The sequence below is a fragment of the Mustelus asterias genome, chromosome 13 (assembly GCF_964213995.1).
Source record: "Mustelus asterias chromosome 13, sMusAst1.hap1.1, whole genome shotgun sequence".
Classification (NCBI taxonomy): Eukaryota; Metazoa; Chordata; class Chondrichthyes; order Carcharhiniformes; family Triakidae; genus Mustelus; species Mustelus asterias.
Window position 1 is genome coordinate 4,077,488 of NC_135813.1, and position 18,158 is coordinate 4,095,645.

Genomic DNA, 18,158 nt, shown 5'->3' on the forward strand with positions numbered 1-18,158 from the left:
ATGCTACCGTGCAAAGGGACCTGGGGGTCCTTGTGCATGAGACGCAAAAGCCCAGTCTGCAGGTACAACAGGTGATCAAGAAGGCAAATGGGATGTTGGCCTATATTGCGAGGGGAATAGAATATAAAAGCAGGGATGTCTTGATGCACCTGTACAGGGCATTGGTGAGGCCGCAGCTGGAATACTGTGTGCAGTATTGGTCCCCTTATATGAGGAAGGATATATTGGCATTGGAGGGAGTGCAGAGAAGGTTCACCAGGTTGATACCAGAGATGAGGGGTTTGGATTATGAGGAGAGGCTGAGGAGATTGGGTTTGTACTCGTTGGAGTTTAGAAGGATGAGGGGGGATCTTATGGAGACTTATAAGATAATGCGGGGGCTGGATAGGGTGGAGGCGGAGAGATTCTTTCCACTTAGTAAGGAAGTTAAAACTAGAGGACACAGCCTCAAAATAAAGGGGGGTCGGTTTAAGACAGAGTTGAGGAGGAACTTCTTCTCCCAGAGGGTGGTGAATCTCTGGAATTCTCTGCCCACTGAGGTGGTGGAGGCTACCTCACTGAATATGTTTAAAGCGCGGATGGATGGATTCCTGATCGGTAAGGGAATTAAGGGTTATGGGGATCAGGCGGGTAAGTGGTACTGATCCACGTCAGATCAGCCATGATCTTATTGAATGGCGGGGCAGGCTCGAGGGGCTAGATGACCTACTCCTGCTCCTATTTCTTATGTTCTTATGTTCTTATGTCTACACTTCCTGCTGCCTCAGAAAAGCAGCCAGTATAAGCGAGGACCCCACATACCCCGGACATTCTCTCTTCCACCTTCTTCCGTCAGGAAAAAGATACAAAAGTCTGAGGACACGTACCAACCGACTCAGGAACAGCATCTTCCCTGCTGCTGTCAGACTTTTGAATGGACCTACCTTGTATTAAGTTTTTACATGTACATTAACACCCAGCACTACCTCACCGTCACCTCTCTCAATTCCTCCACTGCTGCTACACTATCAGACTGCTTATCTGACAGCAAATACAGGATTTGCAGAAACCTCCTCTAATTAAATATGGGAAAACGGAATCCATTATTTTTAGTCACTGCTCCCAAGTTAAGTTTCCTAGCTCCTGATTCCGTTCCTCGCCCTGGCAACAATCTGAAACTAAACCAGTCTGTCACAACCAGTGTATCATATTTAAACCAGAGATGAGCTTCTGACCACATATCCACACCACCACAGGGATTTTCTTTTCCCATTTCCGTATCACCCAGCTTCTCCTGTCTTAGTCTGTCTGTTGCTGAAACACTCATTCATGACTTTTATCATCTTCAGACTTGACTATTTCAGTACACTCCTGGCTGGCCTCCCACATTCTACCCTCTATAAACTTGAGGTCATTCAAAACTCTGCTGCACATTTCTTAACTTGCAGCAAGATCCATTCATCTATCACCCCTATGCTCGCTGACTTATTGTTCCCAGTTCAAGAAACATCTTGATGCTGAATTTCTTATCCTCGTTTCAAATCCTTCCACAGCCTCCCAACCTCTAATCTCCTCCAGCCCACAACCTTCCAAGATATCTCTGCTCACCTCATTCTGGCCTCTTAAGCAACCCCAAATTTGATCTTGCCACCATTTGTGACTGTCTTCCGCTGCTTAGGTTGTAGAACTCCCACCCTCCACCTCTCTACCTTGTTTTCCCCTCTCAAGTGACTCCTAAAACCTACCTCTTTGCCCAAGTTCTTGGTTATTTGACCTAATACTGCTTCATGCAAGTCAATACCATTTTTTGTTTTATAATGTTCCTGTGAAGATCTTTTATTACGTTGAAGATGTTATTGTTATCTGTCTGTTAGATGATATTTGCCATTTATCAGTCAATCCATCCCCAGTCCTTTTGTATCTGAGCAGCTTGTTTACTGCTCTTTGCAGTACCTCCCATTTGCAAATTTGGGATTTAATTGCCTGCTTGCAAGTCATTTGATACATTATAAACAGCAACAGCCGCAGGACTGATACCTAAAACATTCAAGTGTTGTCCATCAACATACTGAATCAGCCTTTGTTTTCTCGGCTCCAGCCAAATTTCCAATTTATTTCAGGAACCCTCCACCTATGCCTTTCCTGCCAACTTTGGTATAATACTGTCTGAAAAGCTTTGTGAAATGTCTGCAAGTAATTTCTAAATCCCCTTCAAGTATACCATCAATCTGCATCAAGCATGACTGGCATCCAATAAGCTATGTTGGCTCTCTCATGTTCTATTTTTCTTAAAAGTTCGCAATTTATTCCTTCCAATGGAAAAGCAAGTCAAGGCTGCTATTTCACTTATCAAATTCATGCTTTTGCCAAAAAGCAATCACTCCAATATCCTTTAGAATGGCTCAGTTATTCAGCAATTATACCAATGGCTTTCCAAACCCACTGAGTCAAATTCACTAAAACAACAAATAAATGATCTTGGTTCTTAGCCAGGTTGGTCAAGTTGTCCAATTCATTATGATGGATAGTGTCTGCCAGGGAGTCATCCAATCTATTTTGCCCAACGGCAAATGGATCTCCTGTTGCAAGGCAACAGGCATGGCTCGGATCACCTATGGTTCGAGTTGAGTCAGGGTGTAAGGTCCTAACAGAAGTCAAGGAGAAAATTAGTTACAAATCCTGTACCAGGAAATATCGGGATCCTCTTTCATCATCTCAATGTCTCTTTGAAGCAATTCATTCTTGTGCTCTGTAAGAACCAGCTCCTTGGTAACTTCAGCTAATTCCTCCTCTTTCTCTTCAATCAACCGCTTGGACTCATTCAACTCCTCCTCTCGCTGCTCCAATAGGTGATTTTTCTTCCTCAATTCAATCTGCAAAAAACAGAATCACAATCAGGATTCTCAAACAGAAACAAGGATGGTCATTTGAGGCTTTGGGATAGTAACATGAAAAAGACACAGGTGACTGAGCTTATTTTTACTGCAGATAATGAGAAGCAAAATAAAAAGTCTGAGCTTTGTCTCCACTGGATAAGAGATGAGGGACATTGAAAAAAAAATCAAATCAATCCAAATCAAGAAATACAATTGAAAATAGATCCGAATGATGCAAACAATGGTTAGAGTATAGATATTTTCAGTTGGACATGGAACAAGCATCATAATTCAACTCCTACCTCTGAGTCAGCAGGTTATTGTTTCAAGCCCCACTCTGGAATACATAATCCAAGAAGGTGGTAGCCTGCTGGTACCATTTTACGTTAAAAATCTCATGGTACAATATTAAAGAGCAAACAAACTTGCTGGTGTCCTGGACAACATTCCTTCTTCAAACAAGACGAACAATAAATTACAGAAAATGCTGGAAAACCTCAGCAGGTCTGACAGCATCTATAGAGAGAGAACAGAGCTAATGTTGCGAGTCTGTCAGACCTGCAGAGATTTTCCAACATTTTCTGTTTTTGCTTCAAATTCATCCACAGTAATTTGTTTTTATTTTCAGCAACAAATTAACTGGTCATTCATTACATTACTGTTTACATTTTTGAGGTTTTTTGAAGGGGTAACCAAGAAGGTAGATGAGGGCAGTGCAGCTGATGTTTGTCTACATGGACTTTAGCAAGGCCTTTGATAAAGTACCGCATGGTAGGTTGTTGCATAAGGTTAAATCTCACGGGATCCAGGGTGAGGTAGCTAAATGGATACAAAATTGGCTTGATGACAGAAGACAGAGGGTGGTTGAAGAGGGTTGTTTTTCAAACTGGAGGCCTGTGACCAGCGGTATGCCTCAGGGATCAGTGCTGGGTCCACTGTTATTTGTCATTTATATTAATGATTTGGATAAGAATTTAGGAGGCATGGTTAGTAAGTTTGCAGATGATACCAAGATTGGTGGCATAGTGGACAGTGAAAGAAGGTCAACTTGGATTGCAACGGGACTGTGATCAATTGGGTCAGTGGACTGATGAATGGCAGACGGAGTTTTAGATAAATGCGAGGTGGTGCATTTTGGTAGATCGAACCAGGGCAGGACTTACTCAGTGAATGGTAAGGAGTTGGGGAGAGTTATAGAACAAAGAGATCTAGGGGTACAGGTTCATAGCTCCTTGAAAGTAGAGTCACAGGTGGACAGGGTGATGAAGAAGGCATTCGGCATGCTTAGTTTCATTGGTAAGAACTTTGAATACAGGAGTTGGGACGTCTTGTTGAAGTTGTACTAGATATTGGTAAGGCCACACTTGGAATACTGTGTACAGTTCTGGTCACCCTATTATAGAAAGGATATTATTAAACTAGAGAGAGTGCAGAAGATTTACTAGAATGCTACCGGGACTTTGATGGTTTGAGCTACAAGGAGAGCCTGGGTAGATTGAGACTTTTTACTCTGGTGCGTAGGAGGCTGAGGGGTGATCTTATAGAGGCCTATAAAATAATGAGAGGCATACATCAGCGAGATAGTCAACATCTTTTCCCAAAACGTTGGGGAATCTAAAACTAGAGGACATAGGTTTAAGGTGAGAGGGAAGAGATACAAAAGGGTCCAGAGGGGTAATTTTTTCACACTGAGGGTGGCGAGTGTCTGGAACGAGCTGTCAGAGGCAGTAGTAGAGGCGGGTACAATTTTGACTTTTAAAAAGCATTGAAGACAGTTACATGGGTATAGAGGGATATGGGCCAAATGCAGGCAATTGAGACTAGCTTAGTGGTTAAAAACTGGGTGGCATGGACAAGTTGGGCCAAAAGGCCTTTTTCCATGCTGTAAACCTCTGACTTTATAACTCATTTTGCAAAGCACTTTGAGAAGCTTTCGAGATATCTGATGCATGTAATGGTATGAAAAAGCTAAATTAATGGAATTGATAGCATATCACTTGATTTATCACCGTCTTTTAAAATCGTATCTTCCCATAACCATGGCTAAATCTTACTTCATTTTTTAGTGATCCCACTTGGTTCATAAGACAGTCAATTTTCTTCTCATACTCATTCATCTTCCCATGTACAGCCTCTTCATCATCAGTGGAGAGATCACTGAGGTGAAGTGTTGAATGGAATTTTTCAACGTCAACAGGAGTTATGTCTAGTCGATGAGTTGGGCCCTGGAACAGAAATAGCATGATGGCAATAGTTACCTATCGCTAGCAATTATCTTACATACCTGATCTATGAACAGGTCAAAACATCCCAGCAGATGTTTGAATTTATTACCATCTCTGGGCATTTAACACAATAAATGATCCCACAGCACTTCACAGGAGCAATATAAAACTAAATTTGATCCAGAACCACCCAAGATGATATGAGGGTAGATGGACAAAAGTTTTGTCAAGCAGGTAGGTTTTAAAGAGTGTCTTAAAGGAGGATAGGTGGAAAAGTTTCAGTGCTGAGGATCCAGGGAGTTGTGCCACACAGAGGTAGCACTGCAGCCTCACAGTGCCACACAGAGGTAGCACTGCAGCCTCACAGTGCCAGGAACACTGATTTCATTCCCGGCTTGGATCACTATCTGTGTAGAGTCTACACATTTTCCCCGTGTCTGTGTGGGTTTCCTCTGGGTGCTCCGGTTTCCTTCCACAGTCCGAAAGACGTACTGGTTAGGTGCATCAGTGTACCCAAACAGGCATCAGAGTGTGGCAACTGGGGGATTTTCACAATAGCTTCATTGCAGTGTTAATGTAAGCCTACTTGTGACACTAATAGATAAACTTTTACTTTACTTTTGAAGATACAGCTGACAATGACAAGAGGTAAATAAAAACAGAGGTGCTCAAGAAGCCAGAATTAGATGAGCATGGATACCACAGAGGGATGTGGGCCGGAAGATATGGGAGAGAAAGGGAAGGACAAGATCATGGAGAGATTTGAAAACAAAGAGTAGAATTTTAAAATCAAGGCTTTACTTGAGCAGGAGCCAATATAGGTCAGTGAACACAAGGATGAACAGGACTCAGTGCAAGTAAGGACTTGGGTAGTAGAGTTTTGGATGACTTCAAGTTTACTCAGGTAAAGTTTAGCTGGTCAGAAGTGCACTGGAACAAATACAGAGGTAACAAAGGAATGGCTGAGGGTTTCAACAGTAGAAGACAGTAGAAGTGAAGACAGACAATGTTACAGAAATGGAAACAGTGATGGTGCAGATTGGTTGGAAGTTCAAATATGACAGTAGCGAAAAGTACATTTCAGACAGTTGCCAAGCAGAGAACTGGAGTCTGGAGCTGAGGCACAGGATTTTTAGCAGGTAGTCAGTAGTCAATTCAAGAAGATTCCTGCTCATCCAGTATTGCATGCCAGACGAGGTTCTAATAATTCAGCAACAGTGGAACAGTCGAGCAAAGTGAGGGTAAGTTGGGTGTCACACACATGGTATTTTTGGAGTCAGATTCATACCAGACTTATAAGAACATATGTGCACCACTGTGAAGCAGAAACTACAGTATAACTGCATCCTCAATACAAAAACATTCCCAAAAGAATTTACGAGACAAACCTCCCATTTGTAGCCAACATCCCTCACTGATGTTTTGCCTGGTGGAATCCATGGGACCTTGGTCTTGACCTTACTGGTTGCTCGTAGATTGCCAAATTCCCCAGTTCCTTTCAGCTTTTGCTACACATTAAAAAGATAAAATGTTAAACAGTGTAATACATTTATCTCATTTTAACAGATGACCGTTTGTCAAAGAACAATCCTTTGGAAACTGCAGTCTGCAACTATTGATGTCTTGACAAACATGAAGCTACAATTGTCATTCAAAATAGGATCACATAAGGAAAAGGTTCGGCACAACATCGTGGGCTGAAGGGCCTGTACTGTGCTGTACTGTTCTAAACAAAATGCAATTTCTGTTAATTACATAAAAGAGTGAAATTTATTTTATTTCCATTCACAGAAACAGAGTGGGAAAGGAAGATGAGAGATAGATAGGCATAGAAAATGCACAAGAGGAGAAAGAGTCCAAGTGCACAAGACAACAAGAGAGACAGACAGTAATTTTTTGTTTTACATACAAGATTCTAGCAATTTACCTGAACTTTCTTTGCCGGTCTTGGGCTCTTTTTCACATGAACATGAACAGGAGTAGTTTCATCGACATGAACATGGAGCAGGGGAGAGGTTCTGGTTTTCATTTCTCTTCTCAGCTGATTCAAAGGAACACAAGAATCAAATTATTTCTGACTCCTCTTTTAAGGATTGAGGAAAGTTATAACAGGAAAAATCCTTCTACACAGGATAGCACAATGAAAGAAAACACTACAATTACACTGGGAGGCCTCACTCAGTTGAATGCAGTCCATATTAACACACAATAGGATTTCCCTTCCAACCCCACAAAAATATTAGGTTGTTCCAAATCATTTGATACAAACCACCAGCCCATTTTAAACGGATTGGATCTTCTCCAGGTCATTTGCTTCAATCTATAAAAACAGCTTCCTTAAGTTTCTAAGGAAGCAGAACCAAACCACTGGCCTTCACAATTTCATATAAAGATATCATAAACTCCAGGAATACAGGAACAGGAGTAGCCTGTTCAGATCAAGGCTGATCTGCATTTCAACTCCACCAACCCATCTTTGATTCCCAACTCTAGATATGCTTATCCAAACAAAAAAAAATAAAACAACCATTCATAGAATCCTACAGTGCAGTAGGAGGCCATTCAGCCCATCGAGTCTGCACCGACCACAATCCCACCCAGGCCCTATTCCCAAACTCCCATGCATTTATCCTAGCTGGTCCCCCTGACATTAAGGGGCAATTTAGCATGGCCAATCCATCTAACCCGCACATCTTTGGACTTGGGAGGAAACCGGAGAACTTGAAGGAAACTCACGCAGACACGGGGAGAACGTGCAGACTCCGCACAGATAGTGACCCGAGCCAGGTCCCTGCCGCTGTGAGGCAGCAGTGCTAACCACTATGCCACCGTGCCGTCCCAATCTTGAAACTTTGAATTAATCCAGCATTCACATCCTTTTGGGTGAAGAGTGTTCCAGATTTCCACCACCGTGTGAGGTTCTGACTGGTCTCGCTCCAATTTTAGGACTGTGCCCACTTTAGTTTCTCCCCGCCAGAGGAAATAGGTTCTTTACATCTACCACATCAAATAGCTTGGTCATTTTAAACACCCCAATTGGATCAACCCTCAACCTCAAGGGAATGCAATCCAAGCTTTGCACACGTTCTCATAAATTAAACTTTTAGCTCTGGTTTGTTGTAGTGAATTGACAATGTACCCAATTCAAGGACAACATATTTTAAAAAAATCTTTCCTGAGGTGCAGCGTCCCGAACTAAATACATTACCCCAAATTAGTGTTGACCAAGGCTTTGTACAAATGAAGTAGAACTTCCTTGTACTGCAGCCCTGGAGATAAAGGCACTTCATAAATATTTTGTTTGTTGTTCAAAATAAGAATGTTGCATCTACATACATTCACTGGCAACCTTTTACATTAGATATTCTGACATTTGAATTTATAATGGAGATTGCCAATGTAAACCTTTCATGATATAATTACATCCCCCTCCTCACAGTTACAACAGTTTTGCAACTTCTCGTTCCTCAGAAGTTTCACTGCATTACAAGCTTTGTTTCATCGAATGCTGCAGCTGCTATTTAATTATGGATAACAGAATATATTAAAAATAAAGACAAAAATTTATGTCCAATTATACTCTGCCCTCTAATGCCGTTTTGCCTGAACTGCATTTGATCACGGCGCCCAAACAGAAAAAAATCATTTTCTGCCAGTTCTTCTAAACTTGAAACATCCTGATCTTTTCGTCTATCGCAAACACCAAGCAGTTTGCCTTGGATAAATGGAAAATGCGGGGGGGGGGGGGGGGGGGGGAAGAAACTTAGGTCAGACAACACCTGGGGGGGGGGGCAGATTTGATTTGTCCCATGTATTAGCAGACACTGAAAACTATTGTTTCTTGCACGCTACAGACAAAACATACCGTTCATTGAAAAGGGAAAAAGGTGCAGAATGTAGTGTTATAGTCAGAGCTAGGGTGTAGAGAAAGCAACTTAATATGAGGTAGGTCCATTCAAAAGTCTAACGGCAGCAGGGAAGAAGCTGTACTTGAGTCAGTTGGCACGTGACCTCAGACTTTTGTATATTTTTCCCAATGGAAGGAGGTGGAAGAGAGAATGCTTGGGGTGCGTGGAGTTCTCGATTATGCTGGCTGCTTTTCCGAGGCAGCAGGAAGTGTCGACAGAGTCAATGGATGGGAAGATGGTTTGCATGATGGACTTGGCTTTGTTCACGACCCTTTGCAGTTTCTTGCAGTGGTCAGGGCAGGAGCCATACCAAGCTGTGATACATCCAGAAAGGATGTATTGTTCTTTGATGCTTTCTATGGTGCATCTGTAAAAGTTGGTAGCGAACATGCCGCATTTCCTTAGCCTCCTGAGGAGGTAGAGACGTTGGTGGGCTATCTTAACTATAGTGTCAGCGTGGAGGGACCAGGACAAGTTGTTGTTGATCTAGATACCTAGAAAATTGAAGCTCTCGACCATTTCCACTTTATCCCCATTGATGTAGACAGGGGCATCTCCTCCACTATGCTTCCTGAAGTCGATGACTATCGCCTTCGTTTTACTGATATTGAGAGAGAGATTATGGTCGTCGCATAAATTCACCAGATTCTCCATCTCTTTCCTGTACTCCAACTCATCACTGTTTGAGATCTGACCAACTACGGTGGTGTCATCAGCAAACTTGAAAATTGAGTTGGAGTGAATTTGGCCGCAGTCATAGATGTATAAGAGTTTTGTTAGGGGCTGAGGAGAGCAAGAGCGAGCGAAAAGAATTAGACTAAGGCTTTGAGGGTTAAGTGATGACGGAAGCTTACAAAAACTTGCTTGTATTTCCTCGACTGTCGGAGGTTGAGTGATAGTCCGAATAAGATGTTTCAAATTTAAAAGGATTTGGAATGGAGAAACTATTTCCTCTGATGGGAGAAATCAGCCGGGGGAGCTTGGCCATTCAGGAAGTGCTTTTTGCACAAACAATGGTGGAAATCACTCCCAAAAGGCTGTGGATTCTGGGTCAAATTGAGCTTTCAAGAGATATTGTTTTTTTGCTAACTATCAAGGGATATGGAGAAAAGGCAGGTAAACTTGAGTTCAGGTGGATGTCAGTCAGCTATTATTAAATTGGATGGCAGAGGAACCTTGGTCTGAATGGTCTACTTTTTCTCATGTTCCCAGCAGGCCATCTTAGCAGCATTTTAAATAAAAGTTCTTTTACTGATGTAAATATCACGAGAATGGCTGGCTTTTGTTGCTCATCCCTAATTGTGTGTACCCTTTGAATAGTGCTTCAATATCCAAACTGAACCAGTAAAACAAGTATAGATGGCCTTAGTTAACATTATCCATTGGACACACCTCTTGCACGGCAACACTCTCTCAAGTGCGGCTCTAAAACATTAACCTAGTAATACATTTAATTCCTGGGATTTGATGCAAATCCCACAAACACAAATAGGGGCAGGAGTAAATCATATGGTCTGTTGAGCCTGCTGTGCTATTTAATATGGTAAGAAGTCTCACAACACCAGGTTATAGTCCAACAGGTTTATTTGGTAGCACAAGCCACTAGCTTTCGGAGCGCTGCCCCTTCATCAGGTAAGTGGGAGATCTGTTCACAAACAGGGCATATAAAGACACAAACTCAATTTACAAAATAATGGAATGCGAGTCTTTACAGGTAATCAAGTCTTAAAGGTACAGACAATGTGAGTGGAGAGCATTAAGCACAGGTTAAAGAGATATGTACTATCACGTGTAAAACTATTATTTTGTAAATTGAGTTTGTGCCTTTATATGCCCTGTTTGTGAACAGAACTCCCACTTACCTGACGAAGAAGCAACGCTCCGAAAGCTAGTGGCTTTTGCTACCAAATAAACCTGTTGGACTTTAACCTGGTGTTGAGACTTCTTACTGTGTTTACCCCAGTCCAACGCCGGCATCCCCACATCATGACTATTTAATATGACCATGGCTGATCTCAGGCTTCAAGTCCACTTTCCTGTCCATTCCCCTCAATTCCCAGAGGCACCAAAAGTCTCAGCCTTAAGTGTATTCAACGATGGAGCATCCACAATACTCTGGGATTGACGTTACCACAGATTCACAATTCTGAGTAAAGCAATCTCTCCTCTTCTCAGCCCTAAATGATCGGCCCCTTAAACTGAGACCGTATCCAAGTTTTAGATTCCCCGACCAGCAGAAACAATCACTCGTGTCCACTCTATCAGCTCCCTTAAGAATCTTGAAAATTTCAATGAGATTGTATCAATCTTCAAAACTCCAGAGGAAAAGAATAGATCCAATTTGCTCAGCTTCTAATCATAGGACAGCCCCCTCATCCTAGGCACCAACTTAGTGAACCTTCACTATACTGCCTCCAATGCAAGCAGATGTTACGTGGAGACCAAAACTGCACGTAGTACTCCAGATGTGGTCTCACCAGAACCCTGTACAACATTATTCCCCTGGCAATGAAGGCCAACAACCACTTGCCTTCCTAACTGCTTGCTGTACCTGTCTCCCCAAACATCAGCACCCACAAGACTCCCACCCTTCAAAAAACAAAGTTCTGCTTTTCCATTCTTTTGACCAAAGTGAACTTCACACTTCCCTACATGATAATCCATCTTGTTGCCCATTCACTTAGTCTGTCTAGATCTCTTTGCAGCCTCTATGTACTTCCCACCTAGCTTGGTATCAAACCTAGATGCGACAGAGAACAATGTATTTAAGTTAATAGAAATTGTAAATAGCTGAGGCCCCAGAACTGACCATATAATCCCTGCAATGCAGAAGGAGATCATTTGGCCCATCAAGTCTGAACCGACTCTCCAAAAGAGCATTATTCCCTTATGGTACTCCAGTATTCACTATCTGTGAACTTGAAATTGCCCCACTCTTTGCTTCCTGTTAACCACCTCTATCAATGTTAATATAGTACCTCCAATTCCATGCACACTTATCTTGCCTATTAACTCTTGATGCCTTTTGGAAATTGTGCTAACTTTATTTCTAACTCAATTTTAGAATGAAAAAAGCAACAATAAATACTATTCCTCAAATTAATACGCTGCTTAAAATATACATTGGACATTAAATACTGAGCAAGCAAATTGTGAAATGATAACCATAATAGAGAAAAGCCAAGCAATAAAGGAAAAGACACTAGCATTTGATTGTATGCTTACAGTTTATAGTTACATGTGCTTCAAGGAAACAATGATTAGGGAAAGCGATTTGTCGCCAACATGTTTTTTTCTGCAGAGGTCATTTTATATAAAATTGGACCGTTTCTCAATACGATAAAGTTTGACAGATCTCTGTCTGTACCAAATCATTTGTCAACTAGGCATTCACTTCATACTGTTATGATCCCAGCTAGAGTTATTATTGGACAAGTCAGATCCTAAGGTCCAACTCCTGCACAACAAGATGTCAGTGACAGTACTCACTGACGGAAATAAGACAGAAATCTTTGAGGTCAATACCGGGGTCAAACATGTGCCATTTCCCCCACCCTTTTCTCCATATTCATCGCAACCATCCTTCACTTTGTCAAAACAAGATTCCCAGTGCAGTGGATATTGTCTACAGGACGAACAGAAAACCTTTCAACCTCAACCGGTTGAAATCCAAGAAGAAAACGACATTGACTTCGCTCATAGAACAGCTTGCAGATGACATTCTCAGAGCGGAGATGGCAATCTCCAAGCCACACTTGACACCTTCCCTGAATTGGTCTCAGTCTCAACCATGACTCAAGTCCTTTACCAACCCGCCCCAGGGTAAGATCCGTTCTCTCCCTTCAGGATCAGCAGAGAAACCCTCCCAAACATGGAACATTTCCCCTACCCGGGGAGTCTCCTTTCAGCCAAGGCTGACATCAATGCAGAGATCCAACATCATATCCAATCCATGAGCACCACCTTTGGATACCCAAAGACGAGAGCCTTCGACAACCGCGGCACTTGTGCTGACACCAAGTTCTTTGTGTAGAAGGAGCTACGCAAGGGCATTGTGTAGCTTCTTCGGGTGTCCTCAGAGAATTGTGTCCTTTCAATCGGGAGGTTCCTTCAGGTAAGTCACTTCTGAGCAAGGGTCTACCAGGCGTTGATGTCTATTTTACATTTCTTCCAACTCTTCTATATGGCACAGAAACTTGGACGACATACAGACGCCACCTCAATACCTGGAAAGGTACCATTAACGCTGTCTGAGATGGATTCGCTGCACCAGCTAGGAGGATAGGCATACTAACATCAGTGTCCTTGAAGAAGCCAAGAGCACCAGCATCGACGCCACGATCACCCAAAATCAACTCCTCTGGGATGGCTTTATGCTTAGGATGTTAGAATCCCAACTGCCAAAGCAAATCTTCTTCGTCCAGCTCAAGGAAGGTTCCCAAACAAGAGGAGGACAAAGGAAGTGCTTCAAAGACACCATGAAGGTTTACCTCAAGAAATGCAAAATAGACATCAACGCCTAGGAGACCCTTGCTCAGAAATGACTTACCTGAAGGAACCTGCTGATTGAAAGGACACAATTCTCCGAGGACATCCGATGGCAAGAGGCGGCCCGTAAAAGGGGTCTGAGAAAGAAACAGCCATCCAGAGTCCAAGAACCGAAACCACTCCCACTCAGAAACACCTGCCAAGTATGTGGTCGAAGATGCAGCTCTAGGATTGGGCTCACCTGCCATGCAAGGACCCACAGAACCCACGTCCAATATCACAGAGCTCCTTAGGTGGGCATCATACTCGTTAGCGAGTGATTGCCGAAGAGGAGGAGTATGTCCAGTTAGAGATTTAAACTCCTTCCTTCACCTTTGAGCATAGACCACCAAACTGAACTAAAACTACTGTTCTTCTCTGTGGTTTCCCTCGCTAGATCCGATTGCTAGGCAACACCACAGTTTTTTCCCCTACTTTTTATAAACAAACTTTCCTAAACTACTTCAAGGGTCATAAAACCTAATTTAAAATTCAGGCATACAAACAGCTCCAGGCCTGCTGTCTCCACTCCAAAATGAAACTAGGCCCAGGTTTCACCTTTTCAACTCACAAATAACTATAAAATTAAAGTTATACCTTATTCCTAACACCCACAAATACAACTTACTTAAAAACTCTCTCTAATTCCTAACATTTAGCAACATATCAATAATTCAAGGTTGTAACAAAAGTAGGAAAACTTACTGTCATGAATTAATCCCAAATGATGCCTAAAAAAGGCAGTTTAAAATAGTCTTAGTGTGGGAACCACTTCTTCTCAACTCAAAAACAGAATCTCAAATACAAGACGATGCTTTATCATCATATTGCGACTCATTATTGCCACAGGGGTAAAGTTCACTATAACATCTTGCTGCCAAGTGAAATAAGTATGAACCTTTGTTTTCAAGCTCACATTGTGCAGTAGTTGTAAAGCAATCAATATTTAAAATGTATTTCTAAAATATTAAAATACTTCCCTTCCCTCTCTACAGTATCAAAGCAAAACATTTCATTCAAAGCAAACACACAAAGTCTTGGAAGAGTACAAGTTATGTCTTCTAAATGCTACACATTAATTTTTAAATTTTGCTTGGCAGGAATCTACAACTCATACCTCCTAGAAATCTCACACTCTTTTGGGCATTTCGTAGTTTCCAAGTTACACAATCACCTTTGTAGCAAAACAAACTCAAAACGAATTGCTGCATCTGCAAGAGTTTTAATATGCTTAAAATTAAGGTTAAATTCAAACTTTGAAAGACCTTCCCTCCAAACCACATATTCTAAACTGATATTCCCATGCATTACAAAAGGGTTTGTTGGAGGTATCATACTTTGAAAATAGTGCTGCAGGTCTCACCCGCTTTTTCCATTGTAGAACTGGGTTTGTTCGATGGGTGGAGGTGGGGATAGGGCAAAGGGCTAGGAGTCAAAACTCAGCAGACTAGGAAAGGGAGAGGTCCGTGCTGGGAATAGTGAAATGCTTGTCTGAAACAGGTCAGGTACAATAATGATGACAGTGAGCCTGGTTGCGGTTGACAGGCAACAGTTTGTTCTCCCAGTGCCTAAATGGGCTTCTTCCAGGTGCTCCAGTTTCCTCCCACAGTTCAAAGGTAACCCATGTATAGGTTAGACAGATTAGCCATGGTAAACGCATGGAGTTAGGGGGAATGAGGGGTGGGCCGGGCCTGCGATGAGATGCTCTTTCAGAGAGTCAGTGATGACTTGATGGGTCGAATGGCCTCTTTCTGCACTGTACGAATTCATCAGTATTCACGCAGGAAAAAGACAATGTTGTCGAGGAGAATACTGAGATACAAGCTATTGGACTAGACGGGAATTGAGGTTCATAAAGGAGGTGTTAGCAATTCTGGAAAGTGTGAAAATAGATAAGTCCCCTGGGCCAGATGGGATTTATCCTAGGATTCTCTGGGAGGCTAGGGAGGAGATTACAGAGCCTTTGGCTTTGATCTTTATGTCGTCATTGTCTACAGGAATAGTGCCAGAAGACTGGAGGATAGCAAATGTTGTCCCCATGTTCAAGAAGGGGAGTAGAGACAAACCTGGTAATTATAGACCAGTGAGCCTTACTTCTGCTGTGGACAAAATTTTGGAAAGGATTATAAGAGATAGGATTTATAATAATCTAGAAAGAAATAATTTGATTAGGGATAGTCAACACGGTTTTGTGAAGGGTAGGTCGTGCCTCACAAACCTTATTGAGTTCTTTGAGAAGGTGACCAAAGAGGTGGATGAGGGTAAAGCAGTTGATGTGGTGTATATGGATTTCAGTAAAGCGTTTGATAAGGTTCCCCATGGTAAGCTATTGCAGAAGATACAGAGGCACGGGATTGAGGGTGATTTAGCGGTTTGAATCAGGAATTGGCTAGCTGTAAGAAGACAGAGGGTGGTGGTTGATGGGAAATGTTCATCCTGGAGTTCAGTTACTAATGATGTACCGCAAGGATGTGTTTTGGGGCCACTGCTGTTTGTCATTTTTGTAAATGACCTGGATGAGGGCGTAGAAGGATGGGGTAGTAAATTTGCGGATGACACTAAAGTCGGTGGAGTTGTGGACAGTGCGGAAGGTTGTTGCAGGTTACAGAGGGGCATAGATAAGCTGCAGAGTTGGGCTGAGAGGTGGCAAATGGAGTTCAATGTGGAAAAGTGTGAGGTGATTCACTTTGGAAGGAGTAACAGGATTACAGAGTACTGGGCTAATGGTAAGATACTTGGTAGTGTGGACGAACGGAGAGATCTTGGTGTCCATGTGCATAGATCCCTGAAAGTTGGCACCCAGGTTGATAGGGTTGTTAAGAAGGTGTACAGAGTGTTAGCTTTTATTGGTAGAGGGATTGAGTTTCAGAGCCAGGAAGCCATGTTGCAGCTGTACAAAACTCTGGTGCGGCCGCACTTGGGAGTATTGCATACAGTTCTGGTTGCCGCATTATAGGAAGGATGTGGAAGCATTGGAAAGGGTGCAGAGGAGATTTATCAGGATGTTGCCTGGCATGGTGGGAAGGTCTTATGAGGAAAGGCTGAGGGCGGCACGGTAGCACAGTGGTTAGCACTGCTGCTTCACAGCTCCAGGGTCCCAGGTTCGATTCCCGGCTCGGGTCACTGTCTGTGTGGAGTTTGCACATTCTCCTCGTGTCTGCGTGGGTTTCCTCCGGGTGCTCCGGTTTCCTCCCACAGTCCAAAGATGTGCGGGTTAGGTTGATTGGCCAGGTTAAAAATTGTCCCTTAGAGTCCTGAGATGCGTGGATTGGCGGGTAAAATATGTGGGGGTAGGGCCTGGGTGGGATTGTGGTCGGTGTAGACTCGATGGGCCGAATGGCCTCCTTCTGCACTGTAGGGATTCTATGATTCTATGACTTAAGGCTGTTTTCGTTAGAGAGAAGGTTAAGAAGTGACTTAATTGAGGCATACAAGATGATCAGAGGATTAGACAGGGTGGATAGTGAGAGCCTTTTTCCTCGGATGGTGATAGCTAGCTCGAGGGGACATAGCTTTAAATTGAGGGGTGATAGATATAGGACAGATGTCAGAGGTAGGTTCTTCACTCAGAGAGTAGTAAGGGCGTGGAATGCCCTGCCTGCAACAGTAGTGGACTCGCCAACATTAAGGGCATTTAAATGGTCATTGGATAAACATATGGATGATACTGGAATAGTGTAGGTTAGATGGGCTTTAGATTGGTTTCACTGGTCAGCGCAACATTGAGGGCCAAAGGGCCTGTACTGCGCTGTAATGTTCTATGTTCAATTAAAGCTCATTAGTGAATGGCCACAATTACCGAGACTAGCTTTCAAACCCAGATTTATTGATTTAGATTCCACCAACAGCCATGTCGCCAGAGCATTAGCCTGAGCCTATGGATTATTAGTCTAGAGAGATTTACCATTATGCTACCCTCTGAAATGGTCCAGCAAGCTACTTAGTACAAGGGCAGCAAATGCCAGCCTTGCCATATCCCACGAGAGAATAGAAGAAAAAAAACCAAGAGATACCTCAAGGCAGAAATGACTGGCCATTCATCTCATTGGCTGTGGGATCTTGCTGTGCACACAATGGCTGTCAGATTTCCCTACATAGCAACAATTACTATGCCCCTTAATTTGCTATTTCCATCAATTGTGAAGGGTTATTTTGGCGACATATTTCAGTGAAAGCCGCAGCGGGTTCTCCTCCCCTGTTGAAGCGGGCCCTGTGACGGTTCTTTACCCCGGCTGGGAAGCTCCATCCCCGGCTCCTTACCATGCGAAGCTCCAGCTGCCAGCGGCCGCTTCGGGCGGTTGCCTTGAGCTTGCAGCAGCCGCTCCCGACGTCACATCCGGACGCGCTTTCCTCCCTCACCATTGGCCCATTCGAATGCCCTCAACGGATCTTCCTCGGTTCCGATTGGCTGTTCCGCTCTGACCCTCCAGGCCACTCCCCCTCCCCGATTGTCAACCGCCGGGTCACGGGAGCGGCTGGGTTACCCTGGCAACCGAACCTAATTCTCTGCTGGCTGGGCCCGCTCGGAATTCCCCCCCCAAACATCACCGAAGACGCTTCCCTTTATTAGGTATTTTTTAATAGAATCCCTACAGTGCAAAAGGAGACCATTCAGCCCATCGAGTGTGCACCGACTCCTCAAC

General features: G+C 43.2%; 1 protein-coding gene across 4 annotated transcripts in view; it reads right to left on the reverse strand.

The window, feature by feature from the left end:
* The window catches only part of odf2a (outer dense fiber of sperm tails 2a), a 75,302-nt gene extending 57,455 nt beyond the window's left edge, over window positions 1-17,847 (reverse strand). For 3 of the 4 annotated variants that reach the window (XM_078226228.1, XM_078226227.1, XM_078226225.1), the window contains exons 1-5: window positions 17,529-17,847; window positions 7,008-7,121; window positions 6,469-6,588; window positions 4,910-5,080; window positions 2,665-2,852 (exon numbers count right to left, since the gene is read on the reverse strand). In XM_078226228.1, the coding sequence (XP_078082354.1) occupies window positions 2,665-2,852; window positions 4,910-5,080; window positions 6,469-6,588; window positions 7,008-7,121; window positions 17,529-17,552 (617 nt within the window). In that variant the 5' untranslated portion in view covers window positions 17,553-17,847. The remainder of the gene's footprint in view (window positions 1-2,664; window positions 2,853-4,909; window positions 5,081-6,468; window positions 6,589-7,007; window positions 7,122-17,528) is intronic. The other variant, XM_078226226.1, reaches the window with a different exon arrangement.
* Window positions 17,848-18,158: the final 311 nt, after the last annotated feature.